Source organism: Haemorhous mexicanus, chromosome 4 (genome assembly GCF_027477595.1).
Source record: "Haemorhous mexicanus isolate bHaeMex1 chromosome 4, bHaeMex1.pri, whole genome shotgun sequence".
Classification (NCBI taxonomy): domain Eukaryota; kingdom Metazoa; phylum Chordata; class Aves; order Passeriformes; family Fringillidae; genus Haemorhous; species Haemorhous mexicanus.
The window spans coordinates 19,335,384-19,352,473 of record NC_082344.1 but is presented as its reverse complement, the minus strand read 5'-3'; the positions used below and the strand labels follow the sequence as shown (position 1 = coordinate 19,352,473).

Here is a 17,090-nt window from a genome sequence, read left to right as displayed (position 1 = left end):
TGTTTTCAACCTGACATTAGCAATACCTATAAGAAGATGACCTGCACATTGCCAAAACCAACTATTTAAATTGCTAGCAAATCCTTAATTACTATAAACAAGATTACAACAGGCTTGTTTAAAAAAGGTTTCTAAATACCTTTAGAGTGATAGTTCCAGAAAATAAAGCTCCCTTGCTGTCATTATTTGAGGCTGCTAGTTCCACACTAACTCTGGCTCTGTGTAGGACCCTCAGAGCTGCCTCAGCCCACCTGAACATCACAGCAAGAGCAGCTGCTGTCTCTCCATTGCTACTCCTTGCCTGGCTGAGCACAAACACGGGGCAGGAGGTTCCCAGCCTCCTCAACTCCTCCTATGAGGTCTAAATCACCTTCCTCCCCAAGCCATGCACTCACTTCATGTCTATAAAATAGGGAGAAATCTTGAACGTACAGAGGAAAGTAAAGACAAACAAACACTATTGAAACACTGCAATTATTGATTTCATCTTCAAGGCAGAGCTGCTTCAGTGCCCCTGGTGGGAATCTAAAGAACAGTCCAATTCTCACAGGTGGAAGAAGTGTTGAAAATCTACAGGCCATGGTCCTTGCCAGTGAGCTAATCTGGGCTAAAAATGGAAGGTTAAACTTATGCCGAGGTAGATGCACATGATCTCAAGTAAAATTTCCTTTTCCATACCTTCTTTCTCACTGGTTATAGCAAGAGATTCCCAGAACAGGAGAAGAGAAAACAGCTAATGTGCAGATGCTGAAACCAAAAGAATGATTATATGTATCATCCTTCTTCCTCTACACACAGAAGTTATTAAACACAACAGACTGTGCAATAGAACTGGTTTCCTGTATTTCTTCAAAGGCACAGTCAAGTTTGGAAATTGAGAGGTGACAAACTGTGAACAGGGTTTGTACAGGGACAGACTGATGTAAGCCTAGCACAGCTCTGATACTCAAAGAAAGCTCTGTTAGAAGTTTTCAGCAGTGCTGCAAAACACACAGTAACATCCAGAACACATCTAGTCCTTTAAAGAAGCGTGTTTTTCAACTTTTTCCCTACTGACCTCTGCTCCTCTGAGGGACAACTACTCTACAGATGCACAACCACAAAAAATGGCTTAGCTCAGCTTCCCCAAGAAAGTAAGTGTATCTTTCCTACAGGACCTAACTAGAAAACAGGCTGTCATTTAGGCTGAAGTTATTGTGTTGTTTGGTCATATGTGCCTAGGACAGCAGGTTAACTCCCTGGCCTGTAGTCCTATGCACTACCAACAAAGGTGGAGGAAACAGAATCTCCTTGTCTCTCATGTACAAGGTAATCTTAAAGAGCATTTTCTGATGTCATACCGCTACCACAGAAAATAGAAATTCAGGAGACATTCAGCTGAAAGAGTAATCAGAAGTCCTACAGAAGAACATGGTACTTCTGATCTGCCTTCTCTTCAACTACGGTCTCTAATTTCCTAAGGCAGGCCAAAAATGTCAGGGATGATACAAATGGCAACCTTTACTTCTCCTCTCCTCTCCGATGCTTAAAGGCATGTTGTATCTTCTCTTGAACCAGTTCCAAATAACTTCTCTTTCTATTAACTTCTGAAACCACCAATAGCACTCAGGGTGTGACACTGATAAAGTACTGCTATTGCCAAAATGAAAAATGGCTATTTCTATTTCTTTCTCTACTTTCCTACCTTTTCCTGACCAATCTTCTTCAGATGGCATAGAAAGCTTATCATAAATACTGACTGACAAAGAGTGAAAAAGAGAAGAATTATCAGCAACAAAAGCAGTGATTACACCACAAGTGTTTTTGAAGAAAGAGAAAAAGAAGAAAAATAGGTCTCATCAGTGCACTATTGCTATACAAGGATTAAAACTGAAAAAAGCCATGTGTGAAGCTCTGCCCATAGGTGTGAAGATTCTCTAAAGAAAACTTCCTGTTGAGCCACAACTTAAAAAAAAAACCCAACCAAACAAGCACTCAGCGAGATCTGATGTCTGTATACCATCCTGCTGAGCCTCCAAACATCCCCACAATGATCACATACCCCAACAGCTCTGTCATTGCAATCGAGAACTCCTAGACCCAAAACTGTTTAAGGAACACAATTACAGCTTACAGCACCAGAAAAATAGCAAGAAAAAAAAAAATAATCTTGTTTATGAAGGGAGGTTTTCACCTCCCAGGCACAAGGTTAACCCAGGTAGCTTCTGGGGAGGGCAGAAGAACATACTCTCTCTATCTGTCTCTCTATTGCTGCAGGTGTCTGGCTGGCTGCTCTTCATAGAAAGGACACACTGGAGTTTGTAAAACTGTCAAAGAACTGGTTGTGTTTGCCTGTCTTGATAAGATGATGTGCTGTTGTAAATCCTGACCTATGCCTACTTTGACTGTTTTGGCTAGCTCATTATTTCCTTCTCTGAGCATGAATAAGACATCTCAATTTCCCAGCAATCCCTGTGGCATCCTGGCAAAAGCAGTTCATTCCACTAAATTCAGAAGAATAGTTACCACTACATATTCAATAATGCCAACACTTCTGACTGATTTCCAGGCAGGGCCACATTCTCTCCTGTGACATACGTGGGTATGTGGCAAAGGAGGAACACAGCATGAGTTCAGATTGTCCCTTGTGTTTTCTAACCCAGCCTCAGCCTGGAGATCAGCTTAGCAGCAGCAGCTGGAAATGGCTCTTAACAAGCAGTAAGTAGATCAGAATGCATTCCAGCTGTGGTTTCATCTCTAACCCTTCCCATCTCTGTTGCACAGCCTATTCCAAGCTGCAGTGATATGAAGATGTATGAAATAATTGGATTATTCCTCTCCTAGAAACATCCCCATGCAATAAGAATCCCCATCTGGGGACCAATGCAACTTCCATAGCATTTGCATCACCCTAGCACCACAAGGGAGATCAGAAGATGGCTGCGAAGATGGCCCATTTCTGATAACAGACATTAAGTACAATTTTAAAAATAATGTTAAGGGAACTCACTGAAGTCATCTTAAATTTTAAATATAGAAGTCAGAAAGGTAGCAACAACAAACACTGTGAACTTTCCCTTCTACTAACATACAGAAAGAGAAAAAGGCACATTAAGCTCTCAAAACATTGACTCCTGGAAAAGGACTTTTAAAATACGTGAAATTGTTGCTTTAAAACACATTTATTAAAGATGTTCCAGGGATTAACAAAGTAAAAGAAACAACAAAGCCAACTAGGAATCCCTGTCATCTTAATATGCAGGTGGCAATAAACAGAACATGGGAAGCCTCAGATCAAGGTGCTACAGTGTCTGTAATTATCCCTCCTGTGCTCACAACCCCTATCAAGGGGTCACAAAGAAAAGGGAAGAGCTCACAAACTGTGTGGATGGCAATATTCAACCACAGCAGGCGACAACAATCAGAGCACCTGCTTTAACAAAAATCCCTTTTTGTTTTAACTGGTTTCTGTTTATTTTTTGCTCTAAGGAACTTCTCCTGCTCAATTTCTGGTAAATAACGGGCTCCTCATTTACCATTTTACTCTGCCCCATTACTCACCCAAGGTGTTTTGTTGTCATTAACCTTCCAAATGGCTCAGAAACAAAAAGTTTAGATTTTAGATAATGAAATTATTCCTTCCTGTGCCTCTCACAGGAATCTAGTTGCCTATAATTTCATCTTTTCCTCTCTCCCAAAGTCAGATTAAAACATGGCAAATTATATTCCCAGAGTTTCTAATTCCTCCCACAAGGATGATATTACGGTAAGGTATCTAAGAGAAGTTTCAAGAAGTGTTTTGTCGTAGCGTGTTTGCTACCAAAGACAGCTGCTTTCTCTGTCCCTGAGAGGATTGCTTGGGGTTAACAAGCAAAGCCAGATAGGAGAGGATTAGGAAGCAACTCATCATGGTAGGAGAGCACACAGCAGCAGACCATGTGCAACAGGCACTGCCCACTCGCAGACACATGGTTTTATGAACTACACCTCAGCTTCCAACCTTAATTCAGAGGTCACATAATCAATGTGCAAGCACTCAATTAGAAGTGGACATTCCTCAGACCTTATCTTATTTTAAAGAAAGTCAGGATTCTGTGCCAAGCTCCCAGGACAAGAAACTACTACTATGGCTATTTAGGGCACAGGCACAGCAGAAATGACAGCAACGTGTTTTGACATTCTGTGTAAAATCCACCTAAAATTTCAATAAAGGGGAATAGCTAGAAGTGAAGATAAAGTTTCATGTTCATGTCCAATCCATTCCCAGCTTTTTCTGCTGAACAAACAAACAGGTGTGACAGTGGTAGTGAAATCTGATTTTACTTTTCTAAAGCGCATTTCTTGGCTGAGAACTCCATGGGCTTTACCAACAACTTTTACAAAGGCCAGTAAAAGCCTTCAAAGACAACAACTTTGATTCTCCTGAGAGTGTGTCCATACTAAATACCACAGTGCTATGTGGTGATATCTGAGCCAACTGGAATATACTCACAAGTAGTAGAGCTGAATTAACCTGGGCACACTGCTGTGATAACAGCCTCCTGCACACAAGGCAGCTTATTTAGAGCTTGCTTTGTTATCTCAGTGTCGCACAGCACTGTGCTGAAGACAATATAAACAATTATGATGAAGCATATTTAGATCTTATGGGCAATGTTCAAGTACCTCAAGGTGGGCAGAAGAGCTCCCTTCAGAGTTATTCACTGTGCAAAGAACTCCCTTTGGCAATGCAGAATTGACAAAAGGATTATGTTAGCCTTTCCTTTCCAGAACAAGGAGCAGGGTGAGAGCCTGGGGGCAGCAGAAATTGGAGCAGCTCTAGGCTGTTATGCTTGCTCTGATGCCTGAGAAGGGCTCCTCATCAGCTCAAAGTGCCAGAAACAGAGAGGTAAGTAAGAGGAGTTCTGCTCTAAACACATAAAGAAATGGGTCCTCAGTCATTAGTTGCCAGGTCTAGATTTGGCACAGTGGTTTATAAAGGGAGAGACTCTGGCTGTGCTTCAGGAAAGCACACAAACACAGCTACACCACCAGCTGCTGTCTAAATACACTTGTCTGCCACCCTCTCTGTTCCTTACTTTGCACTCCAGATAATGATCATCTAGTTGAGGAAGATCTGTTCGTATTTTAATTTTTGAGATGAGTAATTATTTGTCCTACTACACAAATCAGAGTGAAGTCTAGAAGCTTGCAAAGAATTTGTGTTCATTAAAGTCACACATGGGGATGATTCATTAAGCTAAAGACACACTTAGTTAAACCAGCAGCTCTTTTAATGCATTTTTCTAAAAGTTACTTGCCCTGATACACAATGTAACAAGCACCAGGATTCAGGACATGTCCAAAATAAGAAGTTGTAACTTTACAGAAAGCTTGTGCCAAATCTTTTCCCTCTCAGAAACTTTCAGATAAAACTTGACACCATACGGGAAAGAAATATTAACACTTTTTTATTATTAAAACCCGGCAACAGAGGAAAACCACATCCAAGCTGCAAACCCCAGGTGAGGGCCAGCAGAGCTACAAGCCCTTCTTGAGGAAGCAAGTTCTTAGAGTAGGGCCATGCAGAATTCAAAGAGATAAGGACAATAGCTCAGCTTTGAGTTGCTTCAAAAATGTCATTTCTATCCTAGTGAGAGCACCCCAAATAAAAGAAAGAAAAACCCCAGTGCACATGTTTGGAATCTAATTTCATTTGCTGAAACTGCTGATTATATCACTCATTAAAAGACTGCTACCACTTGGTAACCCTTTAATTTTTAATGGGATTTATTCTAAGCAGCAACTAAATCATCAGTCTCACATGCAACCTTCTCTCTCCTGGTCTGCTGTGCTATCAGCACTAGTCACTCTTTCCCCTCTGCTCCCAATCCTGTTGTCTAAGCACTGAAAAGAATGAGGAAAAGGACTGTTTATGCAGTCCAGTTTTTCTCTCTTCACTGAATGCTTCTCAGAAGAAAATCCCAAACATGACTTTTGTGTCATTCCAAATTACCCTAACTTGGACTCTGTGTGAATTCTTAACCTGCAAAATGGAGCAGCCTTATCTTAGTGTTAGGCTTAACTTGGAACTCCTATACTCAGTATAATTACACCCCAAACAAGGAACTCCCTTGAAAGGCAGGAGACATTTCAAGGAATAGAGCTAACTCCTAAACTGCCAGGTTTAGACAGGACATTCAAACTGCACATTCAAAATATTTGGTGTCTAGACCAAGAAGGATACTGAGCAAGGAAAAAAGAAACTGTCTTTGGAAGCATAACAGTACCATAAAAGTAACTGTAAGTCTGCAAAAGAGAAAACCTGAAAGACAAGCTTTCAAGTGAGCTTAAGGGTACAAGTTGCTGAATCCTTCACTGCAGTAGCCACAATGCAGTGTGTAAGTGCAGCATGGATGCTGTCTGTACCCTAGAGCGTATATCCCTTCAAATGAAGTATGGGTCTGAGTTTTTTTATTTAACTACATTTAAAAAGGAAAATCCCTGGAGAAAGGGGTATTATCCACCTTTTTGAAGGTTTGGGGTTTTTTTTCCTTTACCCCAATATAATTTATTATTCTTCATGCCTATATCAATACATAGCATGTATTGTTCAGAGAAGACATTTAAGGTAGGAAAAAATAAGTTTTACTTTGGGGGGCAAAAAGAGAGGAAGAAAACTCCCCCCGTCCCCATGAAAACTGGATTCTATTACATACTGCTGGCTACTTTGCAGTCCAGGTATTTTGTATATTATTATTATTTTTGAAAGGTGTATGGTACTTTAGCCTCCAAACATCCTGGAGGGATTTGTATGTGTAAACCCAAATGATACAAATCATGTACCATGAATAGCAAACTAGGCAACAAAAAACTAGGGAAAAACCCCAAACTGTTATTTAGAAGATATACTCTTAAAAAACTTCAGAGTCATGCTTGAAAAGCTGCAATAATAAAAGGATTCTGGACACAAGACGTATCAGCTCTCCCTAACCATCTGAACTCATGTCTGTATTATGATTTCTTTGCAATGTGAAAGGGAAAAAAAAAGTCCTCTATACAGTGCTTCATGACAAATCACATGCCTTGTGAAGCTTCATGTTAGAACCCTTTTAACTTCCAAAAAGTCCTCTTTTGTAGGTCATGCTCTCATTATCTTGCTCTGGGATCTGGTCTGATTAAATTATAGGAAATTACTAATACTTCACTTTGAACAGCCAGCTCCTCCTGGCTCCTCTTCTTCCTTCTTTTTTTTCTAAACTTAATTCCTCCTACTCCTGCCTTCTTACATATGAAAAAGACAACAATCACTCTGCTAGAAAGATTAAGTCATACTCATTCTTCATCCATTTTAAAAGTAAAAATGCGTTCTGTCCGCATGCTCTTGCATTTCCCATTCCACTGCTCTCTCTGCTGGTTTGCTGTTTGGCCAACTATAAGGTTTGTGGTTTTGTTCTAAATCTTTGGCACCCCTACCCCCTCTAAAATCTCACTCATAAGATCCTAAAGACTTAATTAACTTAATGAGCACAACACTGACTCTTTGGTAGCCCAATCTATACTCCAGTGTGATTTATCCATATTTTGTACTGTCAGACAACACTAAGACATAGTCTACCATTGATGTGCTTTAGACGTTTATCACTGAATGATCTTGTAAAAGTGACTTAGTTTGTGTAAGAAACAAACAAACAAACAAACAAATCAGCATACAAATTAAAAGAGACAGACTTTTCATGTCAGAAAGGGTCCTCATAAAGGGAGAAGGTATTTTTGAAAAATCTGTGAGGACTTCATTAGCACAAGATAGACAAAATGAGAGAAGTGTTTTCAGATGGAGTAACGGGGTTGTTACTCAATCCACCAAAAGGCTGCTGTTTATTTGAGAGGTGCATTACAGCACCACCAGGACAACCATAATGAGAGCACTGAAATTATTACCCTCATCCTACCAAGAATAATAATTTTCCCTGTGTGGATTCTCTTGTGGACTATGTGCCATATCAAGATCCCTGCAGTGGTAAGAGGTCAAAAATAGTAAGTATGTTAGAAGAATAAATAAAACATGTTAGAAGAATAAATAAAAGGTTCCCCTTATACATGCTATGTGTGCTAGTAAAGCAAAAAAACTCATCTGAAAGATTCCTGCTCCCGGCAAAAGTGTTTTGTCTTGGAGGCAACTCTTAAATACCAAAAAACAGCAAAAGCACTCCTGACATTGGGACGTCTTTTGAAAAAGCCCATCCAATGCATCCTCTCTTGCTATCAGAAAGTATCAGATGAAGCGAGCTGCAGAAATAAAAAATGAAGGAAGCTCTAAATCACTGTTAATTTACTTGTTTGACAGCATTTTTTTCCTCTGATGATATAATCAAGCAATAAAGACACAATATAATAAAAAGCTTCACAGAGTTCAAGTGTTTTTTTACTGTATAGAAACAGCTGAACACTTCAACACAGTATCTGGAACACCCAACACTGTACCCGACCATGGAAGGAAGAAGAATTACGCCTGCTCATAGTCAGATATCCAGCTTTTGATAAGGAAACTAATACTGTATCAATTCTGCATCTCCTCCTTTAACAAAACAAATCCAGCAGAAGCTGCCACTGCAGTTTGTCCTGCACTGAAAGCATTCCTCAGAAACTAGCAGCAGTTCAAACTTCTCAATGTAGCATTTAATTCTGCCTGAGACTGTAATAAATGCAAGCTTTGAATAAATGGAATTGTGGCATTCATTCGCAAATTGCATTGCTGACAAGCCTCTGAGACAGAACCAAACCCCAAGGAGTATCGATTGCTGCACTTAAGGCAACATAGTGCTCTAGATCTTAAACATTTACTTGAGTGCCTGAAGACTTCCCAAAACTTTTACTTTTCAGGCTGAGCTCTTCCAGAGTCACATGAGTTCAGAGGTAGCAGACTTTCAGGAATCCTTGGTAAAGAAAACAACAGCCTGAGGTAGAATGGAAAGTGAGGCAACAAGGAGAAGACAGTGTTGTGTTTCTACACGTATTTTTACAGATTCTTATGCTGAGTCAGTGAGAAACAAATATCTAACTGCTAAAGTAGCTGAAAGGGAAAAAAACTCCGAATGCATATACACACAGAAATGAGCAAAATTCCTTAAAACATTCCAGTGGAAGTGAATTGACTTGCCCAAGTTAGCCACATCCAAATGCAATCATAAGACACACATGTACTGGGCAGAAATTTAAGTTATAGACTTAATTCTGCCATTGTAAACCAAGTCCACACAACTGAAGCATTCTGGTTGGGTATGAACAAGCCATGGTCTGTCAAGGAACATCTAAAATCCTTTCCTCATTCATTTGTATCTTAAATTAAGAAGGATGCACTTTCTCTTGTGTTTCACAGAGTGTGACTGAAGACATTCTGCTGGCATCTGTGACTAAACAGTTCCCCAAACTTGACTTCTTTGGACACAAAAACTTCACAATACGTGTAAATACTGGAGCCTCAGAGGGCCCATCCATCTGACTGAACCCTGAGGTTCATCCTTCTTTGAGCAGGGGGCTAGGCCAGACGACCTCCAAAGGACCCTTCCAAACTAAATTATGTTGCAAACAACTCCAGTGACTGAAAGCTGAACCTTAACTCTGCCATTTTAAGCAGATGCCACCCAAACACATTATTATTGTGTCTAATAATATCAACCCCTCTCTCTCCTCAAACACTGAGATGTCACTATCTAGCAGCTCCCTTGGAACTGAATTAAACTCTTGCAGCAGCCTGGTACATCTCCAGCAAAGTCTTGTACAGAGCACTTCTTCAGTATCACATGTTTTTTGGCAGGGCAGTCTTCTCAAGTGAAAGTACCTGCAAATGTAGGTGAGGGCTGTCCAGTGGAGTCAGTGGGCAGAAGTATAAAATCAGGGTGCTAGTCAGCAGAGACAGCAATCCTCAGGTGCTCTGTAGGGTATGTAACAATGCATGATGAATTAATGAAGGTCTAGAAACCCAGAGAACAGGGCTTCCTAGCCAAGCCGCACTAGAGCCGACAAGGACTTGCCAAGCTAAGTTACATTTGCTCAGTTACGCTGTAACACTCACAAATTATGCTGCATATCCACACATAACTATTTATTCACAAACCATTGCGACAGAAGCTGAAATATCCCAGGGAGATTTGAGAAGATGCTACATCACTTAGGTGTCCTGGAGAGCATGCACGCACGAGCAGCAACCTGTAACATGACTTGGGAGTGAATCACAGTGCGGTGCCCACAGTGGGGCAGAGTCAAGGTTGAGCACAGCAGCTGACAGCTCCTTCTGGGATGCACATGGGGCACTTTACATTCTTCTGCCACCATTAATACTTCAACATGAAATACACCCTCTGTCCCGCTAAGAAATGTATTGCTGAAACCAGTGAGAATCAGAGAATAAAAACGTATTTTACACTGAATACCCATTAAAGCAACGTGTTGCTTAAAAAAACCCCAACAAAAATATCAAACAAAAACCCCATCCAAACCAAATCACTATTTACACCATCTGCACACTGAATTCCAAGGTATTTCCTTAATCTAGAACACTATTATTCTGAGTATTATTACTATTGCCAGATAATAGCTCTTGATCCAGTGCAATCTAGTTGCAAAAGAAATTAAAATAAATAAATCCCACCGAAAGGTAGCATTCGTGTGGGACGAAGGTTGGTTCACACACCAGGAAAAAAAAATCCCTCCTCCCATATACTGAACTATAAAATTAATCCGAAAGAAGTACAAATTAGGCTGTGTATTTAAAAAAAAAAAAAATCAAAATAATAACACATGCCGAACTCTATGTGCACAATGGAGGCAATTGTTCCTCGGCCCAGAAAAAGCCGTGACTTCCCCCGGCGCGGCGGTCAGGAGGTCGGGGCCGCGGGCGGCCCCAGCCGCAACCCGGAGGCGGGGGCAGCGCAGGGCCGGGCCCGGCAAAGCCGAGCCGAGCCGAGCCCCCGCCGCCGCGCTCGGCAGCGCCCGGCCGACCTAAGATGGAGCCCAGGTTTGATGTCAGCCCCAGGGGCGGGCGGAGGGCAGCACCGGGGCGGGGGCGAGGGCAAGGTCAGCCGCCAGCCCGGCGCGGCCCCGCCGCCTCCGCCCGCCCCGGGAGCCCCGCGGGGCTTCTGCCGAGCCGGGCCCCCCGCGGCCGCCCCCCGAACCGCCCCTGCGCGCCCAGGCTTGGCCCCTGCCCCCGCCGGCCGCGCCGGGGCCGGGGCGCTGCAGAGGCGGGCGCCGCGCTCCCGCCGCTCCCCACGAGCCGAGCCCGGCCACGCTCTGCGGGAGGAACCGGGGCTGCTGGCTCAGTTCCTCCGGCGAGCACACCGCAAAGGGCTGTGCGGGGGCAAACGGCAAGAGGAAGGGAGAAGGGGGGGAGGAAGCCCCCCAAACCAACCTCACACATCAACCCTCCCGAAGCAAAGCCCAGCACAACTAATGCCCTTGCCTCGAGTCGGCAGGAAAGGAAAAGGGGAGACAAATCTTTGCGGGGCTGCAAGCGCTTCCCCCTCGCCCCCAGCCTGCCGCCCCCCGCGCCCACATCTCCCATCCCGGCCCGTGTGCCGGTGCGGGAAGGGCGCGGGGAGCGCTGCCCCAGCCCCTCCGCCCGCAGAGCGGAGCGGGGGCCGGGCCGCGCTCCGCCCGCAGCGGCGCCCCGCGGGCAGGGGCAGGAGCCGCCCCGGTGAACTCCCGGTGACCGAGCCCGGCTCCGGCACCGGCGTCTCAGCTCTCGCCCTGCCCCGAGCTCGGCGCGGAGAGGCTGCAGGCACGCTCCGAGCAGATGTGTCGGGGACAGACAAATGACCCCTCCATACACCCCACGCTCTCCTTAAAGCAGCCCTGGGGCCATGCAGGGGCAGGGTATTTTTAGGTCCCTTCCCCTCCTCTCCGCCTCCCTCTCAATAGCTGCCGAGCGCTGAATACATGGAGAGGGGGGGAGAGGGAGCGGGAGAAAAGTTAACTGTTTTGCAAAGAGGGGAAAAACAGGCAGAGAGGGGGGAGGGAGGGATCAGGAGCAGGGCAGGGTGAGCCGTGTCAGGGGATGTGTGTGGGGATGTGTGTGTGTGTGTGCGTGTGCGTGAGCGCAGTGGGTGCCCGCGGGCGGAGGATCGGATGCACTTTAGCCCTGTGCTCTGCTGCTCTCGTCTGGGGCAGCGCCGCCGAAGCCTGAGTCTCGCCTGGCTCGCCTGACCCTTCATTTCACTGCGGCCAGGAGGAGCCCAGAGCCCGCTGCCGCCTCCTCTCCCTGCTCTGCAGGGACCTCGCCTGCCACGGTCTGCCTCCCCGCCACCCCCTCCCACGCCGCCGGCGGCGGCCACGGCCCCCTCCGGGGTGGCCCTGGGGTCGGTGTGGGGTGCCCCGCCGGCCCCCTCCGCTGCCGCTGCCCGCCTACCCCCCGCTCCCGGGCCGCCCAGCCCCTCCGCAACCTTTAGCCGGGGACAGACCTCTCGGCTGGTTCCGCACAAGACGCCAGCAGCCGCTTCCCCTCTCGTCGCCCTCCCCTCCCGTGCTTAGCCCCCCTCCCCACCCCAGTAAAACAGACCCCCCTCCCTCCGGCCCCAAAGAGAAACCCACACCGCCCCCCCCTTCACCCCCCCCCTTAGCACAAATGCACAATCACGGGCGAGGGGAGGGAGAGGGAGGAAAGGGCGAGAGACGCGAAGAAAGAAGGGGGGAAAGGAGAGAGAGGAAAAATTAAAAGGGCACAAGGCTGTTCATCACCAACATGGCTGCCTTAGCTCAGACCTAAAAGAGGAATAACCCAGGCTGTGTCTTTGTCAGTTTCACCTCTGTAACCCTAAACTAATGCACGAAACGACGGAGGCGGCTGCAGAGGGGAAGGAGACGGGGAGAGGAGGAAGGAGAAAATGGCAAAAAGAGGGGGCACTTACGTGAAGAGAGGCGCTTGGGCTGCTCCTGCTTCCTCCTGGGCATTTTCCCCCTTTTTTCACATTCTCCTCCTTGGTTTAACGGGAGATCAAATAAGACCGGGAGGGGGGGGCACGGACGGGCACAAAGCCGGGGCCCCCGGGGGAGCTGCTAACCGGGGCGGGTTTTCCCTCTTCGCCGGGGGAAAGGGGGCTTGAAGCCGGTTTTCTCGGAGCCACCGCGAAGGGCTCCCTCTCCCCCTCTCTCTTTCTTTTCCTCTCCCCCCCACCCCCCACCCCCCCACCCCCCCGCAACCCGGTCGTGCACCTGGCTTGTCCCCGGTCGCAGTATCCCTCAGCGGCCGGGGATGTGTTCCCGGCGGGCGGGCGGGCGCCGGGCGCCGTGCCGGGGCGAGGGCTGGCGCGGCGGTGCCAAGGGCTGCGCCCCGCGCTCCTCCCGGCCCCTAACTAACACTAACGCCGGGATCAAAGGGCAGCGGCGGCGGCGGCGCTCCCGGCGCGCCCGCGGGCGGGCAGGGACACCGCACACACCCCCGCACAGCCCCGGCGGGCGGGCACACGCACGGACACACGCACAGACACACGCGCGCCCCGCTGGAGCACAGGGGACGGTGCCCCCGCTCCCCGCGGGCTCCGGGCGCGGCGCTGCGCGGCGGCGGAGGATGCGCTGCCCCGCTCCTGCACCCGCTGCCAATCCGCTCTTAAAAAAAAAAAAGAAAAAATTAAAAAAAAAATTAAAAATTAAAAAAAAAGGTGTGTGTGTGAATTTGTGGGTCTCGACCATTCGCACTGTAATCCCCTCGTTTATGGTGGGAATGAAAATAATTGCATCAATTTTTTTTTTTTTTTTTTTTTTAATTACGGCGTTTTGTCTTCCTGTGTTAGAAAAGCAAAATTGTGGTGGTGCACAGCTAACCCCATAGAATTTTTTGGATGGGCTCAGCTATCCCTTCACAAAGCACAGGGGCCGAAGGGGTTTATGCAGCCAAACTTCGGTGTGGGAGGGAGAGGCTGCTTTACACACAACTCCCTCCAGGCCAAAACAAGCACCCAAAATAAGCCAGAAAGAAAGGTGGGCAAGTTGGTATCCTGACAACTTTTAGTGCAGGTTTTAAAAAGTGGAAAGAATACAAGCAGCATGAAAATCACAACTCCTTGAGAGTGTGTGTGTGTGAGTGTGTGGAGGGGAGAGGAAATCAAGATTAGGTCACCCCTAATGGTTGATTTAACTGCTACATGATACGTCTACAGTGCACACAGCAATCTGGACTTCTGAAATTTACTTTTTTTTTTCCTGCTGTAATGCAGGTATATGAAGCTTGATCCTGAAGCAATTCCAGTGTGCATTATGAAGCCAGGATAGCAGCTTTCATTAACTGATACATACTCTCATTACTTCACAAATCACACATCTTTCTTCAAAGACAGACATGAAGGTGGAGAAAAAAAATAGAAGAGGGATTGGGTCTCACTAAAGCACAAAAGGTACTCCGTGAAAGAGAAGTGCTCTCTTTGTGACTTGCAGTCATTTGGATAAAAGTTCACACGGAGGTTGTTAATGATTTAAACTCCAAAACCCGTTACAACAATTGAAGTAAAATTATTTGAAGCATAGTTGTTTCATATAGCTCTCTCTTTGTATAAGAAAACTTTGAACTTAGCGGAATACATAATCAAGATTGTGAGTCAGATGTTGCAAAAATAAAAATACGCATTATTCTAGCATGTATACCTGTTAGAATTTTTTTTGGCTTTTGACAACCTGACTCATCATTTTGTCACACTATTTTTCATCCTAACTTCAATTTCTTAAAAATAAACAGCTGCCTAGGAAAACACAAAACACGAAATCAGCAACCTAAATATTTTTAAACAGTAAATTTAAACTCTTAATTACCTCAATTTAGAATGGTTTCACATAATCTTTTACTCATTTTACAGCCACACCAAGCCTTTCAGAAGTAAAAAGAAATCTAAATAGTATTTAAAAGACTACATATGTGATAATCTCAGGTTCACTACCATGCCTGTGCAATTCTGAATTTTGAACCACATGTACAGAATACACATCTACTGAAACAAAACAAATTTCTCCTGGTTGCAGGTGATTTATCATTTCACAACACAGCTAAAATACTTCATTCTCATGGAGAGATTGATTTATTTTTAGTCCAGAGGTAAAACCAAAGTGTGTAACTGTCAGTACCAGAGATTTCGGGGGTAGGGATGAGTCCAAACAGCTGCCGTACACTTACTCATGACCAAGAGTACCAGAGACAGGATTCCCTCAGAAGATTTAGGTCCTGTCTTTTCCCTCAGTTCTCCAGCTTATACTGGTTTTGGTGATTTCTACCGTGTTAGCAGTGATAACCAAAATTATCAGAGGCATTCTCCACTGTTGCTCACAACCTTCAATTTCTACATGCCTGGGACTAGCAACAGAACTTTGTTCACTGCAGGAGTTGCAATGCCAGACCTGCTTACTTATTTTTTCAATACATTCTAATGGCAACTGTGCTGAACTAAGCCAGCTTTGTGAGCAGAGACCCAGCGATCCTGTCTGTGCAGGAGGCCACAAAGTAGCCATTGCAGAGGGAGAGAGTACTGGCTCTGTGCTGTGATCCACCACAGCTGTGGCAGCCCTTCCCCAGGTGCTCTAGGAGAACAGGACATAGGAAATACTCTGTTCTTCACTACCACTCTTTCCACCCTCTGTTCCTCATGTGTTTCTGGCATAAATTAATGTTGACATTGTCAGCATTAATTTACAATGTGCCGTGTGGGTTTTTTTCCCCTCCATCATTTGAAACCCCCTTTAGGGGAGTTGAGGTGGCTGCAGCAAAAAGGCACCACGGGAACGGAGCTCTCTGAAAGGGCCATGGGGACTGGCACACATTAAATCTCTCTGAGGGTGACCTTGGCTTCCACAGACATCCTAACAGTTTTCCTAGGAGTTTAGTGGGCCAAGCCTTAAGAGTGTTCTGCAGAGAAAGAAATCCCAACGCTTGAATGAATTATCAGGGAGAAACTTTATATACTCTAGCTTTGAAGAGTTTCTAGCCCGACACCTGGAAATACTCTCTTTGGGAACAACTTGGTTTTTCATCTCTATCCTGGCTAAGTGCATTACTCTAGGTTTTGTCCTGGTCAACAGATAGTATCCAGCCTTCCCACTGAAACCATGGGCACAGCAGTCCCCACTTCCCACTATTTTACACATTGATTTAAGGAAGGTGACTCAGGACAAAATGCCATTTTAAAATAATCTCCAATAATGTGTTTGATGTTATAGCACAAAAAGAAAAAATTAAGTCAGCTGACCACACTTTTGAACATTTTTAGTCCAAACACAAGAAAATAGTTGCAAGTCTTCCACAGATAACATAATATTAATAATGCATTGCTTCTGCAGGTCCTGCTATTAATAAGTAATGATTGTATGGCACCTTCCAAACACCAAACCTAGTTACACATATGAATTAAGTTCAGCTCCAGAAACCACTTTTGAACAAAGTAAATATTTTCTTCACTTACACATGAGAAAAATGAAACAAATTGTGTAAATAAGGTTTTTAACAAGTAATAAATGATGTAACATGCCTAAAACCTTTGCAGCATATCTAGCATCCAAACTGTCTTTATGCAACATACCAAATCCTTGAAAATGTTGCTAAACAGAAACTTAAAAATTAGCTGGCATGCTTGTTTTATTCTTTGAGACTTTAAAGAATTCTGCTCCCAGGGTCAGATTTTTTAAAAAGAAATACACTGAGGGGAAAAATGAGACCATTTTAACCAGTTCCTGGGCCCTCTCAAACCAAACTACAGCCACCTCTGCTTTAAGTATCACCTACCAAAAGAAAGGCCAGGTCAGTTCTGTGTGTCCCTGAGCATGCAGTGGAGAGTTATTCAGGCTCCACAGGCTCTTTTTAAAGTTGCTCTTGTATTTGGGTTAGTTTTTTGTTGAGCATAGGCAAATACCTTCTACAGCCTCTGTATCTTCAACATGTACAACAAGGCCCACTAGTTTTATTTGAAATTACCATCTCTCTCACATGTGTTGGCCATTACCCTTAACAGCATAAACTCCTCTGGCTTTAATTTATGCCAATATTTCCTTGCTCAGCAGTAACTACGAATCAGTCCTTCAAACACCATTTGATTACAAACTTCTCTTTGCTCTTAAGCACTTGAAAGGCAAACATAAATGGCTGAACATGCCCATAGGAGAAC

At 45.0% G+C, this 17,090-nt stretch overlaps 1 protein-coding gene across 3 annotated transcripts in view; it reads right to left on the bottom strand.

Annotated features, from left to right (window-relative positions):
- Positions 1-13,114, bottom strand: part of ZNF827 (zinc finger protein 827) — a 100,772-nt gene extending 87,658 nt beyond the window's left edge. For 2 of the 3 annotated variants that reach the window (XR_009486154.1, XR_009486155.1), the window contains exon 1: positions 12,861-13,114. Coding sequence is in view for 1 of the 3 variants with exons in the window: in XM_059843972.1 (XP_059699955.1) it covers positions 12,861-12,903 (43 nt within the window). In the remaining 2 variants the exon portion in view is untranslated. The remainder of the gene's footprint in view (positions 1-12,860) is intronic. The other variant, XM_059843972.1, reaches the window with a different exon arrangement.
- Positions 13,115-17,090: the final 3,976 nt, after the last annotated feature.